Here is a 16,498-nt window from a genome sequence, read left to right as displayed (position 1 = left end):
CTTTCAAATAAATAAGTAAGTCTTTAAAAAATTAATTTGAAAGAAAATAAAGTTTAAATTTAAAACCCATAAAGGTCCTTAGACTCTATTTCTTCCAGTACTCTCATTGTATTCATTCATTCATTCATTCATTCAAGATTTATTTATCTGAGATGCGCAGTTACAGAAAGAGAAAGGGAGAGATACATCTTCCATCTGCTGGTTAACTTCCCAAATGGCCATAATAGCTGGAGCTGGGTCAATGAGAAGTCAGGAGCCAGAAGCTTCTTTTGGGTCTCCCACACAGGTGCAGGGGCCTAAGCACTTGGGTCTTCTTCCACTGCTTTTCCAGGCCATAAGCAGAGAGCTGGATCAGAAGTGGAGCAGCCGGGACTCAAACCGGAGCCCATGTAAGATGCTGGCACCTCAGGTAGAAGCCTAACCTACTAAGCCATGGTGCCAGCCCCTAGAAATTTCATTTTAAAAATGAGGCCCAAAAGAAGAGTGACTTAAAATCTAAAAGTTGGCAAGAATTAATTTAGCTCCTAAATTTTAATGTTCTCAAGGTGACAAATTTGTCATAGAACATAAATAATAAGAATCAGGATGATCTTTAATATCTTTTGACATTGCTTCTTTTATAAATATTTAAATGTTCAACTTCAGTGACGTAGCTTCTTACCTGCCTCTGTGGCAAGAACATGTGCATGTATGTTTTCCCATGTGCATTTTTGTGTACCCTCTGTACAAACAAGGGGGAACGGCTTGGAGCAGCAGGTGGGGCTGGTGAAAGGACCTATGGCTAGCACTTGGGGTCCAACATGGACAATAAGGCTTAGAGATAAGTGAGTGGTAGGAACCTCATTCCACCCAGTGGGGATTTGTGGCTGAGCAGAGAAGCTAAAACTATACCACTGGTTTCTGTTTCAGTTTGAGGGATTTAGATGAGCCCTAACTAACTTCTTGTTTTTGGTATCTTGGGCAAAGTCTAAAGGAATCACAGAATATTAAGACTGACAGTGTATCTTTGGCGTTAAGCTAACTCAAGTATCATTCTATACAAAGCAGGAACACCAAGAACAGACCCCTTTCTATGCATATCCATTATTGAGGAAAAGAACAGTACTTGATTATCTCTAATGACAGAGAAATTACTACAACACTAGATACTCCCTTCTTAGAAAATGCTTTTGTATATTAAGTCAAAATTTGCCTCCTTTAACTTTCAACTCTTTGGTACCAGTTCTGTCTCTAGAGCCTTACAGAGTGAGATCCCTTTTCTATATGGCAGGCCTTCAAGGGGCTGAAGAAAGCAAACACACCTCCGTGGTCTTTATTCTCTAGAGGAAATGACCCTCAAATGACAAGATTTCCAGTTCTTTCAAGTTCTTACTAGATCTGCTGTAGACATGTAATTTCTCCAGGTTTCCTATTTCAGCTCAAAGCCTAAGGACTCTTCAGGAGTAGTTTAAAGTAAGGTGGAATAGGATGACCAAATTCTCCTTTTATTGAAACTATGCCTCTAAAAATGCAGCTAGCATTTTTCTCAGTAGCCACAACAACATTATTAATGTTTATTCAGTTTAATCTAACCATAGCCTCTGCTAAAGTAATATCTCTATGTATTTCTATAAAATTTCAGCAGTTCCATTTTGTCTATATTTTCAGTATTTTAAGGTTTTCATGAATCTTATTTTTAATAATTTGTAAGTCTGACAAAGTCTTCACTTAGGATGCCAATAAATATGGTGGGAAATAAAAGATTAAATACAGAGCTTCTTGGTTCTCTGGAGTGAGGTGGTAGTCAACTCTTTCTGACCACAACCATTTGATGAATCTACCTAATTGTAGAGCTACATCTCTCTACTTTGTCTTAAAATACAAGAGTCTATTAAATATGTTAGTTAAATGCAGGTACTTAGTAAATATAGGTCACCATCCCTGACTTCCAAAGGTAAAAGACCAGCAAATCACAAAATACTGGTAAGTATCACTTGCTCTTAGTGAACCTATAATCATCAACCTTGACTCACTGTTAAGTTGTTGGGCATATAACTCTCAGGTGTACTCTGAGGTATACAAAGATGAGGCCTCAGGAAAGGCTGTATGAATGCAGAACAGGGGCACAGCTAGACCCCTAGAAAGGAAGTACCAACATAGGGTACTAGGAATATGTCTGTGGGCCTAGAAAGCCGTATCTTCTACAAAAAAGAGAGAACGATGTACAGAAAAAGGTTCCTGGGTATCTTGTACTGGCCTGAACTGTACAACTTTTCTTGAACTATTTTGTACAGCCCTAACGATGGAGTATTTCCCATTTATACACACTCCCTGAGATGGGTATGACAACTTACGTCTCTCCTAGGAAAGGTGCTCAGTAACTTGAATTCATCCCATGGAAATCCTTTGGAAGCTACGAAATCAAAGACAATCTGGAGCTTATTGCTGGCCAGGAAACGACGCTCCAGGAACTCGCCACTGGGGGTCCGGATCCGCAGTTTGCTCACTGGCTCGGCATTTTCTTCCTTTGGCTCTGGAGGCAGGGCTTGCTCTAAAGAAAGCCGGATGGCCTACGTAGGACAAAAATCAGGTGTTAAAATGTGGGATGGATGGGGTGTGTGTGTGTGTGTGTGTGAGGTACGATGGAGATAGGAGAGGATGAAAAGAAGCTGCTGCTTTCTAAAAATTCATCAAAAAGTCATTGCTCCATTTATTAACCAAGCCAAAAGCTCAACAACAGAATTGTGTTTTTCATTTCTTAATATTAGCGCACTAAACAAGACTCTGGCCTCAGAATCAGCGCTTAAGGCACGCGGATCTGGCTGAAAAGCCCATGAGAGTATTTCAGGCATGGAAAGCCAAGACACTCTGGAAAAACAAACAAACAAACAAACCAACCCAAAACAAAACAAAACAAAAAAACCTAAATGAAAGATCTCCGTGAGTGAGATCCCAGTGGAAAGAACAGGTCATCAAAGAAGGAGGTACCTTTCTCTGAAGGGAGGAGAGAACTTCCACTTTGACTATGACCTTGTCTAAATATGATCAGAGTCGGTGAACTCAAAAGGTTTCCATAGCCTTGGCAACTCATGACAAGAGCCTAGGGAGATTACTGATGCCAGAAACAAGAGTGTCAATTTGTTAAGTCAACAACAGGAGTCACTGTGCACTTACTCCTCATGCAGGTTCTCTGTCCTTAATGTGCTGTACATTGTGATTTAATGCTATAACTAGTACTCAAACAGTATTTTTCACTTTGTGTTTCTATGTGGGTGCAAACTGTTGAAATCTTTACTTAATATATGCTAAACTGATCTTCTGTATACAAAGAGAATTGAAAATGAATCTTGATGTGAATGGAAGGGGAGAGGGAGAGCGAAAGGGGAGGGTTGCCGGTGGGAGGGAAGTTATGGGGGGAGGAAGCCACTGTAATCCATAAGCTGTACTTTGGAAATTTATATTCATTAAATAAAAGTTAAAAAAAAATTAGCCCAACAAGCAGTTAATTAAAATAATCCCGTATTAAATTGATAGGTAACTACATCAAAAAGAAAGGCCGGGCCGACGCCGCAGCTCACTTGGCTAACCCTCCGCCTGCGGCGCTGGCACCCCGGGTTCTAGTCCCAGTTGGGGCACCAGATTCTGTCCTGGTTGCCCCTCTTCCAGTCCAGCTCTCTGCTGTGGCCCAGGAAGGCAGTGGAGGATGGCCCAAGTGCTTGGGCCCTGCACCCGCGTGGGAGACCAGGAGGAAGCACCTGGCTCCTGGCTTCGGATCGGTGCAGTGCGCCGGCCGAGTGGCCATTTAGGGGGTGAATCAAACCGAAGGAAGACCTTTCTCTCTCTCTCTCTCTCACAGTCTAACTCTGCCTGTCCAAAAAAAAAAAAAAAAAAAGTCGGTTTTTTATAACTAAAGAACTCAGATAATTGTGAACAAGTAAACAGCCAACTGCTTCCTTTCTTTAGTATGAATTAAGTCCTCTAGAAATATTCATGAAAAATATACATGCAAATATTTATATTGGTGAAAACACATTTCTCAAGTAGAAATAACTGAAGAGTTTGTAGAACTTTGCATAATATGTTAATGTCAAAATAGAATGGAAAGATTCTGTTTAGCATGGTAAAAATTTTTGGAAACAGCGGTGATGGATTTATGACGATATTGTGAATATAAATACTATGAATGCTATTGAATTTGCACATTTTCTAAAAAAGATTTATTTATTTATTTGAAAGTCAGAATTATAGAGAAAGAGGGAGAGACAGAGAGAGATCTTCCATCTGCTGGTTCACTCCCCAGATGGCTGCAATGGCTGGGCTGAGGAAGGTCGAGGCCAAGAGCCAGGAGCCTCAACCGGGTCTCCCATGTGGGTACAGGGGCCCAAGCGCTTGGGCCATCCTCTGCTGCTTTCACAGGAGCATTAGTAGGGAGCTGGATCAGAAGTGGAGCATCCAGGACTTGAACTGGTACCCAAATGGGATTCCAGTACTACAGGTGGCTTAACCTGCTACACCACAGTGTCAGCCCCCTAAATCTGCACATTTGAAAATGTCAGATATCTGAAATATATATATTTCATCTCACTTTAAGTTTAAAAAAAAAAAGGAACAAATTCAAATAACAGGTTTTCTGAAAGCAGGAGACCACTGTCCTAGTTCCAGCTTTGCCACTAACTTGCTATGGGATTTGGTCAAGTCTCAGGATAGTTTTCTGCACCTATGACCAAACCCCTCATTTTACATTTGTGAATACTGACTCAAACAGGTCAGATAAATTGCCGAGAGATCTCACAGTTATAGCTGGGCTTAAACTCAAGTTTCTTAGATCTCAATCTAAAGTACTACATTCTTTCACATTCATAACATTTCATTGGAAGGAAGTTACAAGTTTATAATGGGGGCTGGCACTGAGATAAAGAGGGTAAAGCTATCGGCATTCCATATGGGCACCAGTTCAAGTCCCTGCTCCACTTCTAATCCAGCTCCCTGCTGACGCACCAGCGAAAAGCAGCGAAAGATGGCCCAAGTGTTTGGGCCCATGCACCCATGTGAGAGACCAGGATGAAACTCCTGGCCTCAGCATGGCCCAGCAGTGGCTATTGTGGCCATTTGGGGAGTGTGGCTATTGTGGCCATTTGGGGAGTGAACCAGTAGATGGAAGATCTCTCTCTTTCCCTCTTTCCTGCTTCCTCTTTAACTCTGCTTTCAAATAAATAAACAAATCTCTATTAAAAAACGTTTATAAGGTCTATGAAGTCCCTACCTATATTGGAATCCATGACAGAAATTCACTAAATTCTATTTTTGCTCCTAGCAGCCTGAGAGGTCCTGTAGGTGAAGAAGTCTGGTATTAGCATGCTCTGCTTCACAGTAACAGTCTGTCCAGTGCTGGGCCAGGCTGAAGCCAGGCGCCTAGAACTCAATCCAGATCTCTCACGTGGGTGGCTGGGACCCAACTGCTTGAGCCATTACCTCTGCCTCCCGAGGTCTGCATTAGTAAGAAGTTGGAATTGGAAGTGGAGTAAAGACCCAAACCCAGGCACTCTGATATAGAATGTGGGTATCCTAAGTAGTGTCTTCACATTGCACTAAACACCCTTTCCCAAGTAATGTTTTAAAAACATCTAGCAAGTGCTGACACATGGTCAGTACTCAATAAATGAAAAATGCTGGGGTCGGCGCTGTGGTGCAGTGGATCAAGGACCTGACCTGAAGCGCCGGCATTCCATATGGGCGCCGGTTCGAGGCCCAGCCGCTCCACTTCCTGTCCAGCTCTCTGCTATGGCCTGGGAAAGCAGCAGAGGATGGCCAACTCCTTGGGCCCCTGCACCCACATGGGATACCCAGAGGAAGTTCCTGGCTCCAGATTGTTGCTGTTGCGGCCAACTGGGGAGTGAATCATCGGATAAAAGACCCCCCCCACACACCTCTCTCGGCCACTCCTCTCTGTGTAACACTTTCAAATAAATCAATAAATCTTTAAAAAAAAAAGAAAAAAGAAAAATGCTTAGGATCAATTCACATGCTGTATAACACTGTGATCAACAAATGACAGCTATTGTTGTTATTATTATTTTTGTTATGATTATTCCTTTGTACCTACTTTTAAAAATCAAAACAATGTGATATTTCCTGATTTTTCTCCTATTCTTCCTTTAATCCACCTGTCTATATGCTTTCTATTTTGACATTTCCCTGCACAGTACAACAACAGATGCTACATTATTATCTGAACTCAACCAATTATATACTACAGAAGAATAAACAACAGTAGCTCATTGATTCATTCAATGTGCAGACAATATCTGCTACTCAATGTATGCAGTCTCTGGGGCTTTTTACTAGTAAGAAAAAAGACCTCAGATACCCCACACCAATAGAACCAATGTGGAAAACAATGCTGAGACATAAGGTAAGCCAGCAACCTTGGGATCTGAATACCCAACTGTTTCACTGGCCAAAAGGCTAAAAACACATCAAGAGTTTAGTTTCAAATATGATAGTTAAAAACAAAGGCCTTATGTAAGCAAACACTGTTGTAAAATGACGACACAAAGGGCACCTACACTCAAACAGCAGTCACAGTAAACACTATTGTTAAACTTCTATTTGATTTGCTCAACAAATAGTTTTTTATTTGCATTATTTTAGACTTGTAATAAAACAAGGAAACCTGGTGTAAGTTAGAAACATGAACTGATCCTGGATTTTTTGTTGTTGTTTTTATAGAAGTACCTGAATACTTAAGCATTCACATGAGGGATGAGAAATAGGGACACTGTTTGAAATGAAATTAGGCAGTGAAAAAGATACACAAGAAACACTGTTTCTACATATTTTCCTTTTAAACAGAAATCATAATATACAATTTTCTTACAATAAAAAGCAAAGACTGGTTTAAACATATACAATCACACTCAAATACATGCACACACACAGGCCTCTAGGTTTCTATGAGCATATACTAAACAACAATTAGCAGCTGGCTAACACTTTGTGTTAAATAGGCTAACACCTATTTACTGTGCACCTTCTATGTATCAAGCCTGATTCTAGATGATGAGAAAACTGCAGTGAACAAAACAGATACCAATTTTTGCCTACACGGACCATATATTCTAGTAGTATGTAGATTAAAAAAATGAAGTCAGATTAAGGAAAATATATAGCTATCACATAATGATGAGTACCATGGATGAGTGCAGGAAATGTTGGCAGAAGGAAGGGAGAGCTATAATTTTAAATACTGCAATCCTCAGTATGAAAAGGCCTAAAGGAGAGAGGAAGCCACGTGGACATTTAGATATGTATAGGCAGGAGTCACAGATAATGCCAAAGTCTTGGTGCCTGGCTTGACTGAAGAACAGTAAGACACTTAATGTGGCTGAAACAGAATGAACAAAGGGAAGAGGGTAGGAAGTAGAAGAAACAAAGTAGACTGTATGATTAGGTTATGCATTACATAGAGTGAAATCCACCCTTTAAAGTGTATAGTTCTGAGGCTAGCACTGTGGCGCAGTGGGTTAAGCTGGCATGCATATGCTCCACTTCTGATGCAGCTCCCTGCTAATGAGCCTGGGACAGCAGCAGAAGATGGTCCAAGTGCTTGGGCTCCTGAATCCATGTAGGAGACCCAAAAGAAGCTTCTGGCTCTTGACTTTGGCCTGGCCCAGCTTTATGGGAAGTGAACCAGCGGATGGAAGACCTCTCTTTCTTTCTCTAATTCTGACTTACAAATAAGTAAATAAACCTTTAAAAATGTTACATAAGTGTCATCCTTCATTTAGAATAATGCATTTGAGATTCTTCCATGTTACTGAATATGTTAGTTTGTTCCTATTTATTGCTAAGCAGTATTTCATTGCTCAAATACAGTTTGATTACCCCTTCTCCACTTTAGTTGTTTTCAGTTTTTGATAGCTACAAAAAAAGCTGCTGTAAATATTTTCATACAGACTTTTGTTTGAATGTAAACTTAACTGCTACTTCCATTTCACGGGTGTAAAGACCTAGGAGTGTGGCTGCTGGCTTATGTGTGTTTAAGTGGATGTGATACTTTGCTTGCCCACTACTAACGTTTAAGAGTTCTAGCTGCTCCTCATCTTTGTTAATACTTGGTATTTTTTTTTTCCTTTCAAAAAGCCATTCCAAATGGTGTGCATCTATTGTGATCTTATTTGGCATTTTCCTAATGACTAACAATGTTGAATATATTTTCATGCATTTATTTGCCTTCTATGTGTTTCCAAATATTTTCTCCATGGTGTGTGTGTGTGTGTGTGTGTGTGTGTGTATATATATTTTAACTTTTATTTAATGAATATAAATTTCCAAAGTACAGCTTATGGATTACAATGGCATGATATATTTTTTAAAGATTAATTGAAAGGCAGAGTTACAGAGAGGCAGAGAGAGGGAGAGAGAGAGAGGTATTCCAGCTGATGGCCCAATACCCAGATGGCCAGAGCTGAGACAATCTGAAGTCAGGAGCCAGGAGCTTCTTCTGGGTCTCCCACATGTATGCAAGGGCCAAACGACTTGGACTATCTTCTATTGCTTTCCCAGGCCATTAGCAGGGAGCTGGATCAGAAGTGGAGCAGCCGGGACTTGAACCAATGCTCATATGGGATGACAACACTGCAGGCAGCAGCTTTACCCACTGCACCAGAAGGCCAGCCCTAGCTTCAAACTTTTTGATAATAATAGTCTTTAATACTACTTAACTTTCCTACATGAAGAAGCACTGAGGCTTTTTGCCTGAGTACACAGGCAAAATATGTAACTTCCTTTGTCCTAAGGGTTCTATTAGCAAAAGACAATAGCTTTGAGTACATTCTTTCCCACCTCTGATAACCATAGCACTAATTATTGAACTATGTTCTAAATTTGTCCATATACTATTTTCTGAGTAAGCCCTGTGTCTTTGTCCCTTTGTTCATGATTGTCCAGCCCGTACCCTGCCTTTTGCCCTCCATCCAACCATTCTTGCATCTATTGATCAATTCAATCAAAATGCTCTTCTACTTCCTCTTAAACTATCAGAATCCCTCTACTCCCCCAGAGCTTTCTCCCTCTTTGAAGTCTTTCTTATGGCCATCCTAATCAGAAGTTATCTTTTACCACTATGTTCATTACTTGGTGTTATATTAATGGTTTTTATAACATTTAATACATTTTCCTAGAGTTATATTGGTTAAAGGAAGCATCATAAATTACTTGCTATTGCAGCTTTTGGATATAGCTGGGGATAGTTTTTACTATATCACAAAGCTTCCTCTTTGAAGAGGAACTACAGGAAATACTGCTATATGGTCACAGTGCTAGAAAAATCTGGGCATCTTCTGAAAGATTAGCCTTTTTCCAATGCTATAAAAAAGTATAACTTGTAAGCTATCATATTTTCCTTTGTTTTGGCCCAAGAGAAGGATAGCACAAAATCTGAGGCTCACGTTGAGCAAATGTACAAAGACCTATCAAATGCATCTGACGTCTGTACTGGATTATCTGTTGTCAACATGCTAATATTACTTTTTGATCTATCTTCCTTTATTTGGTTTTTTGCCTTGAATTCTGTATATGTATCCTTTCTTTTTTTCATGCCTTTGAATTTCATGCATTCATATGTTAGTTGAAACTGATTTTAGAAAGAAAAAGTAAATACACAAATTAGTAAAATGGGAGATCTTTGCTTTTCCTTCAGAATAGTCTTCAACATTAAGCCAAAAGCGTGCCCCTAGAATAGTCTTACAACTTTTTCCCTTATCATGGACAAAGACCAAATCAATATACCTTTCCACATTTTATTGATTCACTTCAACAGTTACACATAGCAAAATGCAGTCAGCTACTAAGGAATTCCCTGTGACCAAAGTCATTTGACTATTCAATGCTCCATTTTTCTAAAGGATATTGAAATGCTGGAGATAATAAAAATAATAAAACCACTCTTATTTCTCAATGTAATTGTATGGGTTAGGGTTTCCAGTAAGAAGGGAGGCAGTGTTACCGCTTCTAATCCAGGTTATGTGTTCAACCAGTTTGGTGGCCACAGGCAAACTGTCTAATCTTTCTGGGTCTCAGTTTCTTCAGAGATTGCACAATATCAGCTTTTCCCTGGTACTTGGTTTGTAATGCCTACTGTGCTGAATCATATTCACTGCTGTCCCATGAAAAAAAGGGTCAAATTAATTTAGATAAAACTGGATTAAATTAAGATAAACACAATGTGGCTTTTAAGAGCTAATTTTAATTGTGTCTCAAGTGAGGAAGGGTAGAGTGCTCAATATTATCCAAATTTGCATTTTATGGTAGCAAATCAATGGACAAGTCCAAGTAATAGTTAGCTGCCAAATCTGATCTTCCCTCCTTTCCTCTATGCCTCATCCTCAAAAGCTAGTGGCAAGAGTATATACACAGGTTGAGGCTATCCCTCATCTGACAATGCTTGGAGTCAGGAAGAAGTGTTTTAGAATTAGAATTTTTTTTTGGTTTTGTAGTATTTGCATGCACTTAATGTGTTATCTTGAGGATGAGGTCCAAGTCTAACCATTGTTAAGTCACTATTGTTTCATACATACCTAATATACAAAACCTTATGGTAATTTTATATAATACTTTTTAGTGCATCTGCATCTTGACCAGTCACATGGGATCAGGTATGTTATTTTCCACTGGTACCCAAAAGGTTGAAGCTTGGCATTTTGGATTTTTAATTTTATGGGATGCTCAATCTGTACTGAGTTTTGCTAAAGGATATTTATAGGTTTTTTTGAGAGGTCAGGCTTTACCTACATTTGGAAAAAGAGCAAAAATTTTAGTCTGGTAAATTAGGTAAATCATCTGAAGACAGTGCATATGCTACCAAGGTATAAATCTGGAACATGCAATTAATTGTGTACCCTTGACATTTTAGCAAGACAGTACAGCTGAAGATACATGTAACTGTTAAGATAAAGAGAGAGCATATGTGAAAGAACATAAAGATGCAAGAATCCTAAGTTCTTGAATTATATTTCTTTTTAAAAAATATTTATTTATTTATTTGAAAGTCAGAGTTACACACAGAGAGAAAGGAGAGGCAGAGAGAGAGAGAGAGAGGTCTTCCATCTGCTGGTTCACTCTCCAATTGGCTGCAATGGCAGAAGCTGTGCCAATCTGAAGCCAGGAGCCAGGAGCTTCTTCTGGGTTTTCCCACATTGGTGCAGGGACCCAAGGACTTGGGCCATCTTCCACTTCTTTCCCAGGCCATAGCAGAGACCTGGATCAGAGTGGAGCAGCTGGGACTTGAACCGGCGCCCATATCGGATGCTGGCACTGCAGGTAGGGGCTTTATCTGCTAGGCCACAGTCCTGGCCCCTGAAATATATTCCTTAAAGCAGCTTAAAAGGATCTCTCTCTTGTCTAAAGTTTTGTGAAACTGTACACACATGACCCATCTAGACAAACATAATAAACGGCCATGTGCTGGAATGGAATTTGAGAACCAGTATAAGCTTTGCAGTCATAAAGACTTAAGTAAGAATTAATTGTTCTCATTTCTCCATGTGTGAGTCAATGAGCTACAGTTTTCTCACTTGTGAAGAGAAATCGCTACTCTTGTAGTTTGTCTTAATGGTTAGTAAGTGAGCATATGTAAAGCAGAAAACCTGATACACAGAAGATGTTCAACAAAATAATTTCTATCTTCAGAGTACACAGACTAAGGCTTGTCAGGCCTAGTGTCTTGTATGTATATGATAGGTACTCAGGAAGAGTTTGAACATGAATAATAATTGATTTCCAAGCAATCAGAGTTCACACATCTTGTAAGATCTGACTCAAGTATTACTTTTATCATGTTGTTTGATAATCAAAATTGTACAACATTTTTCTTCTCCTCTGAGCTCCCTAAGTATTTTGCTTTTACTTCTCCTAAGTAATTTGGCATTTTTATTGATTCGCTGTTACTTGTAGACATGTATCTTTCTAAGGTGTAATCTCTTCTTGCAGGTAGAAAATATTTTATTATTCTTTTACTTCTCCTAAGCATTTTGGCATTTTTCTTGATTTGCTGTTACTTGTAGACATGTATCTTTCTCTCTAAGGTATAATCTCTTCTTGCAGAAAATATTTTATTATTCTTTGTTTCTTTCACAGTACTCAGCACAGTTCTTATTCAAAAACCAAAGCTGAATAAATGGAAGAGGTGGTATCCTTGACTAAGAATGATGACTAATGGAGTTTTCCTCAGCTACAGTCAGGGCCCCCTCCAGGTCATTCTGTCACATGTTAGATGGCTGATTCCTTGTGGCTGGCTTTGTGGTACAACAGGTTAAGTTGCTGCTTATAATGCCATATCCCATATTGGAGCTCTGGTTCCAGTTGCAGCCATTCCGCTTCTGATCCAACTCCCTGGTAACTGCATCTGGGAAGGCTGATCCAGCTCCCTGCTAATGTGCCTGGGAAGGCAGTTGAAGATGGTCCAAGAGCTTGGGCCCTGCCACCCATGTGGAGACCTGGATGGAATTCCTAGCTCCTGGCATGGGTCAGGGTTGTGGCTATTTGGGGAATGAACCAGCAGATGAAAGATCTTCCTCTCTCTGTAATTATGCCTTTCAAATAAACAAAATAAATCCTGAAAAAAAATATGGCCTCCTTTTTTATTAAGTAAATCTTGCTAGGCTGGTGCTGTGGCATAGCAGGTAAAGCCGCCGCCCGCAGTGCTCACATCCCATATGGGTGCTGGTTCAAGTCCTGGCTGCTCTACTTCAGATCCAGCTCTCTGCTATGGCCTGGGAAAGCAGTAGAAGATGGCCCAAGCCCTAGGGTCTCTGCACCCATGTGGGAGACCTGGAAGAAGTTACTGGCTCCTGGATTTGGATGGGCCTAGCTCCAGCCGTTGCTGCCTTCTAGGGAGTGAACCAGTGGATAGAAGACCTCTCTCTCTCTCTCTGCCTCTGCCTCTCTGTAACTCTGCCTTTCAAATAAATAAATAAAATATTTTTAAAAAAGTAAATATTGCCATTAGTCTCATGTATAGAATTCTCAAAGTCATTTTCCATGAAGCCATCCTGAATTATGCCTTTTCCTTGTTCCCAATGGACTTTAGGCCTGCCTCTCTCTAATTTTTACATATAGTGCTATAATTTTATTTTTATAAGAGTATGAACTCCTAAAGAGCAGTATCCATATCTATATCACTATTCCTTAACAGATTTTGCATACATAGTAAGTATTCAAAGAATGTTTGCAAAATGAGTGAATAAAAAACTCTCTATACTGGTATGGGTATGATATGCAAAAACAAAACCCATGCTAAATGGATTTCCTGTATTTAAGGACCAAAAGTAAGATGATGCAGAAGTAACTGATCTTCAGCAGGTAAAGCCTGGGGAAGGGACAGGAAAACACAATGTTTATGTTCTTGTAATGAGACAATATCCAAGAAGGATGGGAAGCACTTCTCAGGCAACCAAAAGGAAACAGAATTGAAAACAACAGAAAACTACAAATCTAGTACAAGAGCAAATTTTCTAAGCGTTCCATATAATAGATCAGGAATGATCATTTTAAGGAATGGTTTAGTTTTCTACATCAAAATGAGTATAGGAAAAGTAGGAAGAAGTAAGTTGCAAGAAATATTAACAGCCAGCCTTGATATTGAATACAGTGGAAATAAACTCAGTTTTTAAATAATTTTTCTTAAAATCATGCCCTACCTCACGTTCCTCTTCTTGCTCCTTGCGAATCTGCTCCAAACGAAATTGTTCTGCCATCTCTCTCTCATGAGCTTCTCTCTGTTGATAAAATAATGGGGGCACAAGCAATCAGTAAGTACTTGTTTATCTCAAGGGGAAAAAAAAAAAAGGAACTGGCTACATTCAAAGGGCTTACTCCCAATATGACCCAGAGGTACACCGTGGTAATGGAATGTTTTTCTCAGGAACAAGAATGGAAATGAAACCCGTAACGAAGCACAGCTCTCTAAGCATGTTGAGTTCTTACTCGAACACCTTTCTTAGCTCTGTGTAATGTTGATATTTAGGTCCTTCAGGCTCTTCCTTTTTCTTTCTTTCTGGCCTTTTCTGCTCTTTTTTTCCATAGCCAAATTAATTCACATCACCTCTATGCACCTCCATGCTTTCTGACTTCTTGGCATTCACTCAGACAAGATCAGACGTGTTCAGGGTGGTATGGCTGTAGACACTCACTTATATCATTTCTTCTCCCCTCCCATTCTCCTTCTCTGTTTAGTTCATGTATTAAACATTCTCCAGTAAATTCTCACTTCCTGGTTTTCCAAAAAAGTTGGAAAAAATTTTCCACTGAAACTCCTGCTTGCTGAACTGCCACAGAATGTACTGCTTCCCTTATGACACTTTGGATCCTCGCTTTATGTTACAACCCCTTGTATTCTTGACCACTCTACCACTTTGTGAGTCTTCCTCTCAGAGCAGAAACTGCCTTATTCAATTTCATCTCCTTCTTCAATGCCCAAAAAAAGAAGCAAGTGATCAAGAAGCACTCATCAGTGATTCTCAACTCTGACTGCCCATTAAAACCACCGAAAGAACATTTCAAAAAATGCTGGGTTCTATCACAAGAAACAAAATAGACACTAGGTTCATTTTTGTTTTTCATTGTTAATGATTCTTGACAAATTTTATTTTCTCAAAATGAACTATGCTTTAAGAACTACAGACAGAATTATAATCTTTCGGTTAATGGAATCTAGCTTCCTACATTGCAAACTCAATATTTTTAGGGATCAAGTGATAAAAGGGTTGGAACTTAAATAATGAAAGACTTTTAGGATTGAGTTCTTTATATCCCAGAAGTACCTTGACTAAACCTACCTTTGCTCTGTCAGCCTCAAGTGAAAGGCGATAGGCCTCATCTTGCTCTCTTTTAACATTTTCTCTGGCTTCACGTTCATCCTTAAAAGAAAGAAAAAAGATTCAAATTTGTTTTACCTATTCTTTAAAAAGAAAAGAAAATCAATGATAATCCCCTTATTTTTATTCCTATGTGAATTTATTATGAAATAAGGAACTTTCAGTATACAGCAGATAAATAAGTATACAAACCTACATGATGCATAGTAAAAGACAATGTTTGAATTCTAATTGTACTACTTACAAACTGTATGACTTTGTGTAAGTTATTTAACCTCTCTACCTCTCAGCTTTCTCAACTGTAAAATAGAAACATTTGTCTTATATTGTTATTATGAAAATGAAATGCAATAAAATATAAACTAGCAAAGCACCTGACACTTGTTTAAATTATTAGTCCTTTCTCTCTTCCCCCTGATAAACTTGGAGACTTTAGGATTGGGACTAAGGACTGACTAGGAAATAGTCCCCTGGTCAGTACAGAGAGAGGCTAAAAGTAAACATCTTGGTAAACCTTACTTCACACCACTAAGTTTTGGTCATCAGCTAATCTCTCTACAGTTATAAAGTGTGGATAACAGAAGTTACCTAAGTTGAAATTTTTTAGAACATGTTTAGCTTTTCAAGTGAGTTTATATGTACTTAATAAATACCCATACCTTGTCTAACTCTGTCAAATGAGTTACAATAAATAAATAAATACCCATACCTTTCTATATCATAGTGTAGGTTCCCCTTTTGGTCATTTGTGTATTAGGTTGAACTACATAAAATCACACACTTGACTTTTTGTGACTACAGAACTGGAAATTTCATATGGCTATTTTTTTTTTAATCTATTTATTTAAAAGGCAGAGAGACACAGAGAATGGGAGGCAGAGATTTTCCATTATGTTGCTTCACTTCCTACATGGCCAAGGCTGGGCCAGGCTGAAGCCAGGAGCCAGGAACACCATCCTGGTCCAGTGTTTGTGGCCAAAGTACTTGGGCCATCTTCCACTGCCTTCCCAGGCATAATACCAGGAAGCAGAGCAGTTGAAATTCAACCAGCACTCCCATATGGGATGCTGATGTAGCAAGTGGTGGATTAACCTGCTCTGCTACAACACTGTCCCCCATATAGTTTAACTGCATATTTTCTTTTTCACCATTTTACTATGTGCTTATTTAAGGCAGAGTATATGCTCATCATTTTCTTAAGTGCTCTTTCTGATGTCTATTCAAGAGTGACCTGTTCTCTGATGGTTGATACTTCTACTTTTCAAAATAACTAATTCCAAAATCACTGGCTTAAATAATACTGATTCCTAATTTTTAAAGTAAAAAAAATAGGAAGAATTACATGCTGTTCACCTGAAGCTATTATATTAGCCATGATGAAAGGGAAAGGACATGTGGGAACAAAATATCAGTAACCTTGTTTAACCTAATTGACAGACCACTCAGGTTGCAAAGTAGTCAGAATACTTCATGTGTTGTGTAACACACATGAATAAAAATCGATTTTAAAAGCTTACTGGAGGCCAGCGCCACGGCTCACTAGGCTAATCCTCCGCCTGTGGTGCCAGCACACCGGGTTCTAGTCCCGGTCGGGGCGCCGGATTCTGTCCCGGTTGCCCCTCTTCCAGTCCAGCTCTCTGCTGTGG

At 39.3% G+C, this 16,498-nt stretch overlaps 1 protein-coding gene across 1 annotated transcript in view; it reads right to left on the bottom strand.

The window, feature by feature from the left end:
- Window positions 1-16,498, bottom strand: part of FAF1 (Fas associated factor 1) — a 473,941-nt gene that overhangs the window by 52,846 nt on the left and 404,597 nt on the right. Inside the window, exons 16-18 of the mRNA XM_051857780.2 lie at window positions 14,814-14,894; window positions 13,677-13,754; window positions 2,334-2,549 (exon numbers count right to left, since the gene is read on the bottom strand). Coding sequence (XP_051713740.1) covers window positions 2,334-2,549; window positions 13,677-13,754; window positions 14,814-14,894 — 375 coding nt within the window. The remainder of the gene's footprint in view (window positions 1-2,333; window positions 2,550-13,676; window positions 13,755-14,813; window positions 14,895-16,498) is intronic.

This window comes from Oryctolagus cuniculus, chromosome 7 (assembly GCF_964237555.1).
Source record: "Oryctolagus cuniculus chromosome 7, mOryCun1.1, whole genome shotgun sequence".
NCBI lineage: Eukaryota > Metazoa > Chordata > Mammalia > Lagomorpha > Leporidae > Oryctolagus > Oryctolagus cuniculus.
This window is presented reverse-complemented; position numbering and strand designations above follow the sequence as displayed.